Source organism: Pelecanus crispus, chromosome 1 (assembly GCF_030463565.1).
Source record: "Pelecanus crispus isolate bPelCri1 chromosome 1, bPelCri1.pri, whole genome shotgun sequence".
NCBI classification, from domain to species: domain Eukaryota; kingdom Metazoa; phylum Chordata; class Aves; order Pelecaniformes; family Pelecanidae; genus Pelecanus; species Pelecanus crispus.
Window position 1 is genome coordinate 698,790 of NC_134643.1, and position 13,743 is coordinate 712,532.

At 70.7% G+C, this 13,743-nt stretch overlaps 2 protein-coding genes across 2 annotated transcripts; both read left to right on the top strand.

Annotated features, from left to right (window-relative positions):
* The first annotated feature begins 258 nt into the window (after positions 1-258).
* CIMAP1B (ciliary microtubule associated protein 1B) lies at positions 259-3,456 on the top strand. The gene is given in 9 exon segments (XM_075725522.1): positions 259-367; positions 481-554; positions 556-648; positions 650-686; positions 775-876; positions 1,839-1,870; positions 1,872-1,961; positions 3,128-3,268; positions 3,379-3,456. Coding segments are annotated over 9 exon segments (756 nt in total).
* A 4,667-nt stretch (positions 3,457-8,123) lies between these two features.
* TYMP (thymidine phosphorylase) lies at positions 8,124-13,707 on the top strand. The gene is given in 11 exon segments (XM_075726139.1): positions 8,124-8,250; positions 8,633-8,712; positions 8,714-8,746; positions 8,748-8,837; positions 8,921-9,020; positions 10,446-10,592; positions 10,687-10,805; positions 10,889-11,051; positions 12,446-12,676; positions 13,277-13,417; positions 13,511-13,707. Coding segments are annotated over 11 exon segments (1,428 nt in total).
* Positions 13,708-13,743: the final 36 nt, after the last annotated feature.

Consider the following 13,743-nt stretch of genomic DNA (forward strand, 5'->3'; position numbering starts at 1 on the left):
GTCCCGGGGTGCTGGGGTGGGGGGGTGCCGGGGGGGGTGCGGAGCTCCGGAGCCCCCGGCCATTGTGACGCCGGTGCCGCCGCTGCCGCTGCCGCCACGTTGCCGGCTGCTCGCCCGCCGACGGCCGCTGGCGCTGGGGCTGCGGACCCACGGCCCTCTCCGAGGGGGACCCCCCGAGTGGCACCGGAGGGCGGCGGGGCCGGGCAGGGGGGTGCTTTGGGGGCTGAGGACCCTCACTCGCTGCCGGCAGGGCTCGCCATGTCAGCCAACGTTTGGGTGGGCAACTGGAGGCCCCACCGCCCCCGGGGCCCCATCGCCGCTCTCTACGGCAGCCCCGGCCCCAAATACGGGCTCCCCACCAACGTCGGTGAGTTGGGGGTCCCGGGGGGACCGACCGTGGTGCCGGGGGGGTCACCGGGGAGCAGGGGGCCGGGGGGATGGGGGGGGTCCTGCCGCCCACCGAGCCCCTTGCCCGCGCAGGTTACCGGCTGCACGACCCCTCCCGCGGCCGCGCCCCTGCCTACAGCTTCGGGGTGCGTTTCGGGGGGCGGCGGGGAGGAGCGCTCCCCGGGCCCCGTGTACCTGCTGCCCCCCGGCACCACCGCCAAGGGCAAGGACGGGACCCCCGCCTTCTCCATCTACGGCCGCCCCCCGCGACCTGCCGCCCGTCCACACCCCGGGGCCAGGTGAGGGGGGGAGCCGGGGGGTTGGCAGGGCCGGGGACCCCCCCCCAAAGCCGTGCCTATGACCCAGGACCCCCCGCTCCCCCCCCAGGCTGCTACTGCCCGGAGAGGGCGGGCAGGGTGGCCTTGCCCTCGGCGCCCGCCTGCACCCTCCGCTCCCGCATCGCCCAGCGCAGCGGGGCCCAGACGCCGGGTAGGGGCCGGGGGCCGGATGGGCCCCCCCATCGTCCCGGGCTGGGGGCACCCACATCTTGGGATGGGACCCCCACCCACCTGGGACCCCCATCATCCCTGGGCTGGGGACCCCCACATCCCGGCTAGGGAACCCACATCCTGGGATGGGGAACCCACATCTTGGGATGGGACCCCCACCCACCTGGGACCCCCATCGTCCCGGGCTGGGACCCCCAACATCCTGGTCTGGGACCCCCATCATCCCCAGGCTGGGACCCCTACATCCTGGGATGGGACCCCCACCCCACCTGGCACCCCCATCATCCCTGGGCTGGGACCCCCATCATCCTGGGATGGGACCCCCACATCTTGGGTCTGGGACCCCCATCATCCCCGTGCTAGGGCACCCACCCACCTGGGACCCCCACATCCCTGGGCTGGGACCCCCATCATCCTGGGATGGGCCCCCCACATCTTGGGTCTAGGACCCCCTCATCCCCAGGCTGGGGAACCCACATCCCTGGGCTGGGACCCCCCCCACCCACGTGGGACCCCCATCATCCCGGGCTGGGACCCCAACATCCTGGGATGGGACCCCCACCCACCTGGGACCCCCACATCCCTGGGCTGGGACCCCCAACATCCCAGGCTGAGACCCCCACATCCTGGGATGGGACCCCCACCCACCTGGCACCCCCCATCATCCCGGGCTGGGACCCCAACATCCTGGGATGGGACCCCCACCCACCTGGGACCCCCACATCCCTGGGCTGGGACCCCCAACATCCCAGGCTGGGACCCCAACATCCTGGGATGGGACCCCCACCCACCTGGGACCCCCCATCGTCCGCGGGCTGGGACCCCCCCACCACCTGGGACCCCCACATCCCTGGGCTGGGACCCCCAACATCCCAGGCTGGGACCCCCCACCATCCCCAATCTGAGCCCCCCGCGCCCCCCGGCTGAGCCCCCCTCCCCCAGGCCCCGCTGCCTACCGGCTGCCCCCCATGCTGGGGGCCGCGCGTGGTGGGCAAGAGCTCGGCCCCCAACTTCTCCATCCCGGGGCGCAGCAACGTGGGGGCCTTCTACCAGGACCTGGGCAAGGTGGGGTGCGGGGGGAGTGGGGTGGGGTGTGGGGGTGTGGGGAGCACGGGGGGGCACGGGCTGGGGTATTGGGGTGGTGGGGGGCACGGGCTGCGGTACTGGGGGGCACGGTTTGGGGTGCCGGGATGCTGGGGAGCACAGTCTGGGGTATTGGGGTGCCGGGGAGCACAGGCTGGGGTGCAGGGGGGCATGTGCTGGGGTGCAGAGGGCACGGGTTGGGGTGCAGGGTGTTGGGGGGGCAGGGGCTGGGGGCACGGGCTGGGGTGGGCTGGGGGCACGGGCTGGGGTTCCAGGGTGCTGGGGGGGCACGGCCCAGGGTGCTGGGGGGCACAGGTTGGGGTGCCAGGGTGCTGGGGAGCACAGTCTGGGGTCCAGGGGGCATGGGCTGGGGTACCGGGGTGCTGGGGGGGGCATGGGTTGGGGTACGGGGAAGCTGGGGGGCACGGGCTGAGTACTGGGGTACAGGGGGCACAGGCTGGGGTGCCGGGGGGCACGGGTTGGGGTGCCAGGGTGCTGGGGGGGCACGGGTTGGGGTGCTGGGGGGGCACAGGCTGGGGTAGTGGCGTGCTGGGGGGCAGGGGTTGGGGTGCTGGGGGGCATGGGTTGGGGTACCGGGGTGCTGGGGGGCACGGGCTGGGTACTGGGGTACAGGGGGGCACAGGCTGGGGTGCCGGGGGGCATGGGTTGGGGTACAGGGGTGCTGGGGGGCACGGGCTGGGGTATTGGGGTACCAGGGGGCACGGGTTGGGGTACCGGGGTGCTGGGGGGCACGGGTTGGCGTGCTGGGGGGCATGGGTTGGGGTACTGGGGTGCCAGGGGGCACAGGCTGGGTACCGGGGTGCTGGGGGGCATGGGCTGAGTACTGGGGTACAGGGGGGCACAGGCTGGGGTGCCAGGGGGCATGGGTTGGGGTGCCAGGGTGCTGGGGGGCACGGGGCTGGGGTACCAGTGTGCTGGGGGGCACGGGTTGGGGTGCCGGGGGCCATGGGTTGGGGTACTGGGGTGCTGGGGGGCACAGGTTGGCATGCTGGGGGGCATCGGTTGGGGTACAGGGGTGCCGGGGGGCATGGGCTGGGATATTGGGGTGCTGGGGGGCACAGGCTGGGTATTGGGGTACCGGGGTGCTGGGGTACGGGGGGGTCACGTCACCGCCCCCTCGCCCGCAGACGCCGGGGCCCTGCAACTACCGCGTGGTGGACGCCGACGTCTACAAGCGCCGTGCGCCGCGGTACAGCATGCTGGCGCGCAACGCCCTGCCCGGCGACGCCACCGCCAAACCCGGCCCCGGCGCCTACAGCCCCCAGCAGGTGAGGGCACCTCGGGGGTCCCCGCCGGCGCGGGCAGCGGTGCCGGCAGCGGGGGGGTCCCAGCCACCGGACCCCCGGCTCTCACCGCCGCCGTCTCTCCCGCCCAGCAGGGCCGGCGGCAGGGGGTGACGTTCGGGATCCGGCACTCGGACTACCTGGCCCCCCTCATCGTGGACGTGCCCGACTAGGGCGGGCGCGGGGCCGCGGGGGACGGCGGTGACTGATGCCAAAATACTGATGCCTTCAGCCAGAGCCGCTCTCCCGCTCTCCTCGCGTCCCGCCGCGGCGCCTGGCCCGGGTTGGGCGGCATCACCGGGACGCCGCGGCCGTCCTGGGGGGGTCAGGGAGCGCCGGCCCCCTGCCAGCTGCCCTTCCCCAGCCTGTGCCGTGTCCTGGAGAAGACCCCGGCGAGGCCGCGGAGCGGGGAGCAGGGCTGAGCTCCAGCCCCACGGCCCCACGGCCCCACGGCCCCACGGCCGCACGGCGCGTGCCAGGGATGGAGGACGCGCTGCCCACCCGGCTGCCAGCCCTCCCCCTGCCCCAGCCCCAGCCCCGCCACCCGCCCAGCGCAGCCGGGTGACACTTTCTGGCCGGCCATGCCATCCCGGCGTGTCCCACTGTATCGCATGCCATCCCGGCCCGCCCATCCCGGCCCATTGCGTCGCATCCTGTCCCGTCCCATCCTGTCCTGTCACACTGCGACACATCCCGGCCCATTGCGTCGCATCCATCCCATCCTGTCCCATCCCATTGCATCGCATCCCATCCCATCCCGTCCCATCCTGTCCCGTCACAGTGCGATGCGTCCCAGCCCATCCTGTCCATCCCATTGCGTCCCATCCTGTACCGTCCCGTCCCGTTGCATCGCATTCCATCCCAACCCGTCCCATCCTGTCCTGTTGCATCGCATCCCATCCCATCCCATCCCGTCCCATCCTGTCCCATCCCATTGCATTGCATCCCATCCCGTCCCTTCCATCCCATCCTGTTACATTGCATCCCAGCCCATCCCGTCCATCCCATTGCGTCACATCCCGTCCCATCCTGTCCCATCCCACCCTGTCCTGTCACATTGCGTCGCATCCCGACCCATTGCGTCGCATCCCATTTCATCCCATCCATCCCATCTGGTCCCATCCCATCCCATCCCATCTGGTCCCATCCCATCCTGTCCCATCACATTGCATCGCATCCCGACCCATTGCGTCGCATCCCATCCCATCCCATCCCATCCTGTCCTGTCCCATTGCGTCGCATCCCGACCCATTGTGTCGCATCCCATCTCATCCCATCCATCCCATTGCATCACATCCCGTCCCATCCCATCTGGTCCCATCCCATCCCGTCCCATCCTGTCCCATCACATTGCGTCGCATCCCAACTCGTTGCGTCGCATCCCAACCCGTTGCGTCGCATCCCATCTCATCCCGTCCATCCCATTGCGTCACATCCCATCCCATCCCATCTGGTCCCATCCCATCCCGTCCCATCCTGTCCCATCACATTGCGTCGCATCCCAACCCGTTGCGTCGCATCCCATCTCATCCCGTCCATCCCATTGCGTCACATCCCGTCCCATCCCATCCTGTCCCATCACATTGCGTTGCATCCCGACCCATTGCGTCGCATCCCATCTCATCCCGTCCCATCCTGTCCTGTCCCATTGTGTCCCATCCTGTCCCGTCCCATCCTGTTGCATTGCATCCCATCCCATCCCTTCCATCCTGTCCCGTTGCGTTGCATCCTAGCCCATCCCGTCCCATCCTGTCCCATCACATTGCGTCGCATCCCATCCTGTTGTGTCACATCCCACCCCATCCTGTCCTGTCCCATTGCGTTGCATCCCGTCCCGTTGCGTTGCATCCCAGCCCATCCTGTCTGTCCCACTGCGTCCCATCCTGTCCCATCCCATTGCGTTGCATCCCATCCCTTGCATTGCATCCCAGCCCATCCCGTCCATCCCATTGTGTCCCATCCTGTCCCGTTGCGTTGCATCCCATCCCATCCCTTCCATCCCGTCCATCCTGTCCCATTGTGTTGCATCCTGTCTGTCCTGTTGCATTGCATCCCATCCCATCCTGTCCCATCCCATCCCATCCCATTGTGTTCTGTCCCATCCCATCCATGCCATCCCATCCTGTCCCGTCTGTGCCTTCCCATCCTGTCCATCCCATCCTGTCCCATCCATCCCACCCCATCCTGTCCCGTCCATCCCACCCTGTCCCATCCCATCCCATCCCATCCTGTCCCATCCTGTCCCATCCCATCCCACCCCACCCCACCCCATCCTGTCCCGTCCATCCCACCCTGTCCCATCCCATCCCATCCCATCCTGTCCCATCCCATCCCATCCTGTCCCATCCCATCCCATCCCATCCTGTCCCGTCCCGTCCCATCCCATCCCATCCCGTCCCATCCATCCCGCCCCGCCCCGTCCCTCCCCGCAGCAGGGGGTTTCCGCAGCCCCGCTCCCGTCCGCCGGCCAAGGGGCTCCCGCGCGGCCCTGGGGGCTCCTGGGGACCTTCCCGGTCACGCCGAGGGCGTTTGCCGTCTGCGCTGCCCTCCGGCACGGGCGATGGGCGCAGGCGCTCCCCGCAGCTGGCAACCGGGGTGGCCGCGTGCTTGTGCGCGAGCTCCGTCTGGGTCGCCGCATCCCTTCCGGCGGCCGCTTTCGGGCGGGCGGCGACCAGGGCTGCCAGGCCCTGTCCTGGGTGGGCGATGACCGCTGCCTCAGTTGCCCTTTGGGGCTAGGAGGGGGCGCTCGGCCTTGCCCGCGTCGCCTTGAAGCGGCCGAGCGTGTCGCACGCGGGCAGCACGGTCCTCGCGCGGCGGCCGAGCAGCGCGCGTTTGGCTGCGCTGAGAAATGCGGGGAGGGAGGGAGGGAGGTGGCCGAGCGGCTGCTCGCTGCGCGCCAGCGATGGGGGTGGCAGAAACGGGCGGGCACGCACGGAGCGGGGCACGCGGGGCGAGAGGGAATTCGGGCGGGGGGGGGCCGCGAGCACCGACCCCGCCGAGGAGTGAAGCGAGAACCCCCCGCGCAGCGCGCTGTGGCTCTAAAGGCTGCGAGAAAACTGCTCGCCCGTGGAGACGGGCGTGCGAGGACAGGCTGGTGACTGCGTGAGACGGGTGGGGGCTGCATTCGGCGTATGAATAAGGTGCCGTGGGTGCTGCACATGCCATGGGTGCTGCACGTACCGTGGGTGCCATGGAAGCTGTGGGTGCTGCACGTACTGTGGGTGCTGCATGTACCGTGGGTGCTGCACGTACTGTGGGTGCTGCATGTACCATGGGTGCCATGGGAGCTGCAGGTGCTGCACGTACTGTAGGTGCTGCACATACCGTGGGTGCCATGGGTACTGCACATACTGTTGGTGCCATGGCTGCTGTGGGTGCCATGGGAGCTGTGGGTGCTGCACGTACCATGGGTGCCATGGGAGCTGCGGGTGCCATGGGTGCTGTGGGTGCTGCACATACCACGGGTACTGCACATACCATGGGTGCCACGGCTGCTGTGGGTGCCATGGGTGCTGCACATACCATGGGTGCTGCACATACCATGGGTGCCATGGGAGCTGTGGGTACTGCACGTACCATGGGTGCCATGGGTGCTGTGGGGTGCTGCACGTACTGTGGGTGCCACGGGAGCTGCGGGTGCCATGGGAGCTGTGGGTGCTGCACGTACCGTGGGTGCTACACATACCATGGGTGCCATGGGAGCTGCGGGTGCTGTGGGTGCTGCACATACCACGGATACTGCACATACCGCGGGGTGCCATGGGAGCTGTGGCTGCTGTGGTGCTGCACGTACCATGGGTGCCATGGGAGCTGCAGGTGCTCCATGTACTGTGGGTGCTGCACATACCATGGGTGCCATGGCTGCTGTGGGTGCCATGGGAGCTGTGGGTGGAGCTGTGGGAGCCATAGGTGCTGCACGTACCACGGGTGCCGCACGTACCATGGGTGCCATGGAGCTGTGGGTGGAGCTGCGGGGTGCTGCAGGTAACACTGGTGCCATGGCTGCCGTGGGTGGAGCTGTGAGTGCCGTGGGTGCTGCAGGTAACATGGGTGCCATGGGTGCCATGGCTGCTGTGGGTGCTGCACATACTGTGTGTACTGCACGTACCATGGCTGCCACGGGTGCTGTGGATGCCATGGGAGCTGTGGGTGCTGCACGTACCATGGGTGCCATGGGAGCTGCGGATGCTGCACGTACTGTGGGTGCTGCACATACCATGGGTGCCATGGCTGCTGTGGGTGCTGCACATACTGTGTGTACTGCACATACCATGGGTGCCATGGCAGCTGTGGGTGCCATGGGAGCTGTGGGTGCTGCACGTACCATGGGTGCTGCAGGTAACATGCATGCCATGGCTGCCGTGGGTGTCGTGGGTGCCATGGCTGCTGCGGGTGCTGCAGGTGACGTGGGCGCTGCGGGAGCTGCGCGTACCGTGGGTGCCGCACGTACCACAGGTGCCACGGCTGCTGCGGGGGTGCTGCAGGTGACGTGGGCGCTGCGGGGAGCTGCGCGTACCGTGGGTGCCGCACGTACCACAGGTGCCACGGCTGCTGCGGGTGCTGCAGGTGACGTGGGTGCCGCGGGAGCCATGGGTGCTGTGGGCGGGGCACGCCAAGAGCCGTGCAGGGCCCCGGGGCATCGCCCGGGGCTGTCCCGTGGGGCACAGGGAGGGTCCGGGAGCACCCATCCCTGCCACCCACCCGCTGCGGCCTCTCCGCACCCAGCCCGACCCTCGCTCGCTGCCCCAGGGCCAGAGTCCAGCGCCGGAGACGCCGCCTCGCCGCGGGCACGGGGCCAGGCCGCGCAGGAGCCGCGGGTGCCGGCCGTGCGGGATCGGCGATGGCTGCCCAGGCTTCCTTCCTGGCCCTCATCCACAAGAAGCGGGACGGCGAGCGGCTGGACGAGGAGGAGATCGGGTGCTTCGTGCGCGGCGTGACGGAGGGCACCGCGCAGCAGGCCCAGATCGGTGGGCGCACGGCGGGGGCGGGGGGGCACGGCCCCCGGGGACGCATCGAGGGGACGGGGCAGATGGGGGACGCGGCGGGGGGGTCACGGCAGGGGACGCGGCGGGGGGCACGGGGCCGTGGCGGGGATCACGGAGGCGGCAGGGCCGGCACGCAGCCAGGGCCAGGGGCCGTGGCACAGGGACCCCGGTGCGGGCTGTTGCGGCGGGCCGTGGCCATGACGGGGTGGGGGGTCCCCGGCAGCAGGTGGGCGGCAGGGGGTCACGGCCGGCGGAGCGAGACCCTCGGGCTGGGACAGAACGGGGGCGCAGGAGCCGGGGGCTCAGGGCCCCGGGGTGGGGGGTCCCGCGGAGGGGCCGCCCCGCCCACCCCCGTGCCCCCCAGGCGCCATGCTGATGGCCATCCGGCTGCGGGGCATGGACGCGGCGGAGACGCTGGCGCTGACGCGGGCCATGGCGGCCTCGGGGCCGGGCGCTGGCCTGGCCGCCCGGCTGGCGGGGGGGTGCTGGTGGACAAGCACTCGACGGGCGGCGTGGGGGACAAGGTCAGCCTGGCGCTGGCCCCCGCCCTGGCCGCCTGCGGCTGCAAGGTGAGCGCGGGGGCGGGCGGGGGACGGGCGGGGGGTCCCCGCGCCCCCCCTCTCTGCCCGCACCCACCCACCCGCGCCCGCAGGTGCCCATGATCAGCGGCCGGGGCCTGGGCCACACCGGCGGCACACTGGACAAGCTGGAGGCCATCCCCGGCTTCCGCGTCACCCAGAGCCCCGAGGCAGGTGAGGGGCGGGCACGCGGCCGGCGCCCCACGGCGCGCGGCTGGAGGGGAGCGGGCGTGGGATGGGGGGGCCGAGGGGATGTGGGGGGGCCGGCGGGACACAGGACTCTGATGGGACATTGGGTGCTGATGGGGCATGGGATGCCGATGGAATGCCGATGGGATGCGGGATGCCAGTGGGATGCGGAGGGGATGTGGGGCGCCGATGGGACACAGGACTCCAATGGGGATGTGGGATGCTGACGGGATGTGGGGGGCCGAGGGGATGTGGGGGGCCGGTGGGACACAGGACTCTGATGGGACGTTGGGTGCTGATGGGGTGTGGGATGTTGATGGAATACCAATGGGATGTGGGATGCCAGTGGGACATGAGAGGCCAACGGGATGTGGGATGCCAATGGGATGGAGGATGCCGATGGGATGTGGGGTGTCAACGGGATGCGGGGGGCCAGCAGGACACAGGACTCTGATGGGATGTGGGATGCCGATGGGGCATTGGATGCTGACGGAATGCCGATGGGATGTGGGATGCCAGTGGGATGCGGAGGGGATGTGGGGTGCCAATGGGACACAGGGCTCTGATGGGATGTGGGATGCTGACGGGATGTGGGGTGTCAACGGGATGTGGGGGGCCAGTGGGACACAGGACTCTGATGGGACATTGGATGCTGACGGGGTGTGGGATGCCGATGGAATGCTGATGGGATGTGGGATGCCAATGGGATGGAGGATGCTGATGGGATGGAGGATGCCAGTGGGATGCTGATGGGACATGGGATGTGGGATGCCGATGGAATGTGGAGGGGATGTGGGGTGCCGATGGGACACAGGGCTCCAATGGGACATTGGGTGCTGACTGGATGGAGGATGCTGATGGGATGCTGATGGGATGTGGGGTGCCGATGGGACACAGGGCTCTGATGGGATGTTGGGTGCTGATGAGGCATGGGATACTGATGGAATGCCGATGGGATGCGGGATGCCAATGGGATGCTGATGGGATGTGGGGTGCTGATGGGACACAGGGCTCTGATGGGATGTTGGGTGCTGATGAGGCATGGGATACTGATGGAATGCCGATGGGATGCAGGATGCCAATGGGATGCCGATGGGACACAGGGCTCTGATGGGATGTTGGGTGCTGATGAGGCATGGGATACTGATGGAATGCCGATGGGATGCGGGATGCCAATGGGATGCCGATGGGACACAGGGCTCTGATGGGACGTTGGGTGCTGATGAGGGATGGGATGCCGATGGAATGCCGACGGGATGCAGGATGCTGATGGGGTGCGGGATGCCAATGGAAAGCCAATGGGATGTGGGATGCTGATGGAAGGCAGGTGGGAGGTGGGATGAGGATGGGCCGGGCGACACCGGCGGGATGCGGGACGCGGGTGGGATGCGGGACGCAGGGGTGAGGCAGCGCGCGTGGCCCGGCAGATGCGGAGCATCCTGGAGCGCGTGGGCTGCTGCATCGTGGGGCAGAGCGAGGAGCTGGCGCCCGCCGACCGCGTGCTGTACGGCCTGCGGGACGTCACCGCCACCGTCGACAGCCTGCCGCTCATCACCGGTACGGGGGGCCGCGGGCCGGGGGGGCACGGGGGGCGGCGGGGGCACGGGGGGTGGCGGGGGCGACGGCCGCAGCCCCGCCGCCCCGCCCGCAGCCTCCATCCTGAGCAAGAAGGCGGCGGAGCGGCTGTCGGCGCTGGTGCTGGATGTCAAGTTCGGGAGCGCGGCCCTGTACCCCACGCGGGAGAGCGCGCGGGAGCTGGCCCAGAGCCTGGTGAGCCCCCGGCCCGGGCGGCCCCCCACCCCCCCGGGCGGCACGGGCCGGCGGCAGCCCCGTCTCGGTCGCCCCCCGCGCAGGTGGCCGTGGGCCAGCGGCTGGGCATCCGCACGGCGGCCGTGCTGAGCCGCATGGACGAGCCGCTGGGCCGCCGCGTGGGCAACTCGCTGGAGGTGCTGGAGGCCCTGGAGTGCCTGGGGGGGGGCGGGCCCCCCGACCTGCGGGAGCTGGTCACCGCCCTGGGTCAGTCGCGGGGGGATGCGGGGGGGACACAGGGGGGGTTGGGGGGGCCATGGGGACACACAGGGCACAGGGACATGAGGGGGACATGGAGGACACGGGGGGACATAGGGACAACACGGGGGGACACAGGGGGGACACGGGGGAGACATGGGGGGGACACAGAGTGGGCATAGGGACACAGGGGGGCCATGGGGACTCACGGGGGGGGCAGGGGGACACGGGGGGGACATGGGATAGGCATGGGGACACGGGGGGGACATGTGGGGGGCATGGGGACACAGGAAGGACATGGGGACATGAGGGGGACATGGGGGAGACGGGGGGACACAGGGGACATGGGGGGGACATGGAGAGGACATAGAGGGGACAGGGGGTCACAGGGGGACATGGGGGGGACACGGGGTAATGGGGTGGGCATGGGGACATGGGATGGACACAGGGACATGAGGGGGATATGGGGGGGACGGGGGGACACGGGGAGGGCATGTGGACACGGGGGGGACATGGGGGGATGTGGGGACATGGGACGGACACAGGGACATGAGGGGGACATGGGGGCACAGAGGGAGGACACGGGGTGGGCATGGGGACATTGGATGGACACAGGGACATGAGGGGGACATGGGGGGACAGAGGGAGGACACGGGGTGGGCATGGGGACATGGGATGGACACAGGGACATGAGGGGGGATATGGGGGGGATGGGGGGACACGGGGAGGGCATGGGGACACGGGGAACATGGAGGGATGTGGGGACATGGGGTGGACACGGGGGGACACGGGGTGGGCATGGGGACACGGGGGGGACACGGGGGACATGGGGTGGACACAGGGACACGGGGGACACATGGGGGGACACAGGGTGGGCATAGGGACACAGGCAGGACACAGAGGGGACACGGAGGTGGGGTATGGGGTGGGCATAGGGACATGGGGGGGACACGGGGACAACACATGGACACGGGGGGGCATGTGGACACAGAAAGGACATGGGGGGGACACAGAAAGGACATGGGGGGGACACAGGGGGACACGGGGCAGGCATGGCCTGTGGCCCCCACACAAACCCCCGCACCCCAGGGGTCCCTCCCAGCCCCGCACCCCTCCAGGGCCCTGGGCACCTGCCCCGCACCCCCCCCCCCCGCCCTGCACCCCCCCGGGGTCCCGTGTCCCCTTATCCGCCCCCCTGCCCTTTGACCCCCGACTGCCCCCCCGGGCCCCCCCAAACCCCTGCCTGCCCCCCGGGCCCGCCCCCGGGGCCCATTCTGCACCCCAGGGGCTGCACCCCACAGCCACCCCCCGCCAGGGCCCGGGGGGGAGCAGGGGCGGGGGGTCCCCCAGGGCAGGGGTTCCCCGGGGCGGGGGTCCCCGGGGGTCCCAGCCCAGGCCCGCAGGGGGGCTGCTGCTCTGGCAGTGCGGCCTGGCCGAGGCGGCGGAGCGGGGCCGGCAGCGGCTGGGGCAGGCGCTGGACGACGGCTCGGCCCTGGGCGCCTTCGAGGCCATGCTGGGGGCGCAGGGGGTGCCCCCCGCCACCGCCCGCCGCCTCTGCGCCGGGACCCCCGCCCAGCGCTGCCAGCTGCTGGGGCAGGCGCGTGTCCGCGAGGAGCTGCTCGCGCCGGGGGGAGGTGAGTGGGGGGCATGCCCCAACCCCAAACACCCCCCAACCCCCAAACACCCCCTGCCCCAAACACCTCTGACCCCAAACACCCCCCAAACCCCCAACCCCCCCACCCCGACCCCAAACACCCCCTGCCCCAAACACCCCTGCCCCCAAAGACCCCCTGACCCAAACACCCCCCGACCCAAAACACGCCCTTGACTTCAAACACCCCCTGAGCTCAAACACCCCCCAAACCCCAAACCCCCACCACACCCCAAACCCCCACCACCCAAAACACCCCCCGACCCAAAACACCCCCTGGCCCCAAACACAACCCCGGCCCCAAACACCCCCTGACCCCCAAGCCCCCTTTCCCCAAACATCCCCTGTCCAAACACCCCCCATCCCCAAATACCCCCTGCCCCAAACATCGCCAACCCCCAACACCCCCTGCCCCACAGCCCCTATATCTGGGGCTCCCCACATGCCCTAGGCTCTGCCTGCAGCCCCTGCCCCACATCCCCTGTATCTGGGGCTCCCCAGCCCCTCTGGGTCCCTACCCCCCCCCCCCCGTGCCTGGGGCCCCCCCCGTGCCCCCCGCCCACGCCCGTGCCCCCCGGGCCAGGCTGGGTGCAGGGGGTGGACGCGCTGCCGCTGGCCCGCGTTCTGCACGAGCTGGGCTCCGGCCGGACGCGGGCCGGGGACCCCATCAACCCCCGGGTGGGCGCCGAGCTGCTAGTGAGCGTGGGGCAGCGCCTGCGGGAAGGTAACGGGGACCGGGGGGGGGGGGGGGAGCGAGGGGGGGGGGCCGGGGGTGCCCCCCGCGATCCCCTCCACCCACGGCCGGCCCTGCCCGCAGGGGAGCCCTGGCTGCGGGTGCACCACGACGGGGCCCTGGGCGAGGGGGGCCGCCGGGCCTTGCAGGCCGCGCTGCGCCTGGCGCCGGAACCCCCCGGCAGCCCCCCGCCGCGCCTGGCCGAGACCATCCTACCGCCCGGGCCCCCGCCGCCGGCACCGGCACCGGGGGCCGCCCCCAGCCGCGGGGACGGGCAATAAACGCGCTGCCTGCGCTGCCTGTCCCTGTGTCTGTCC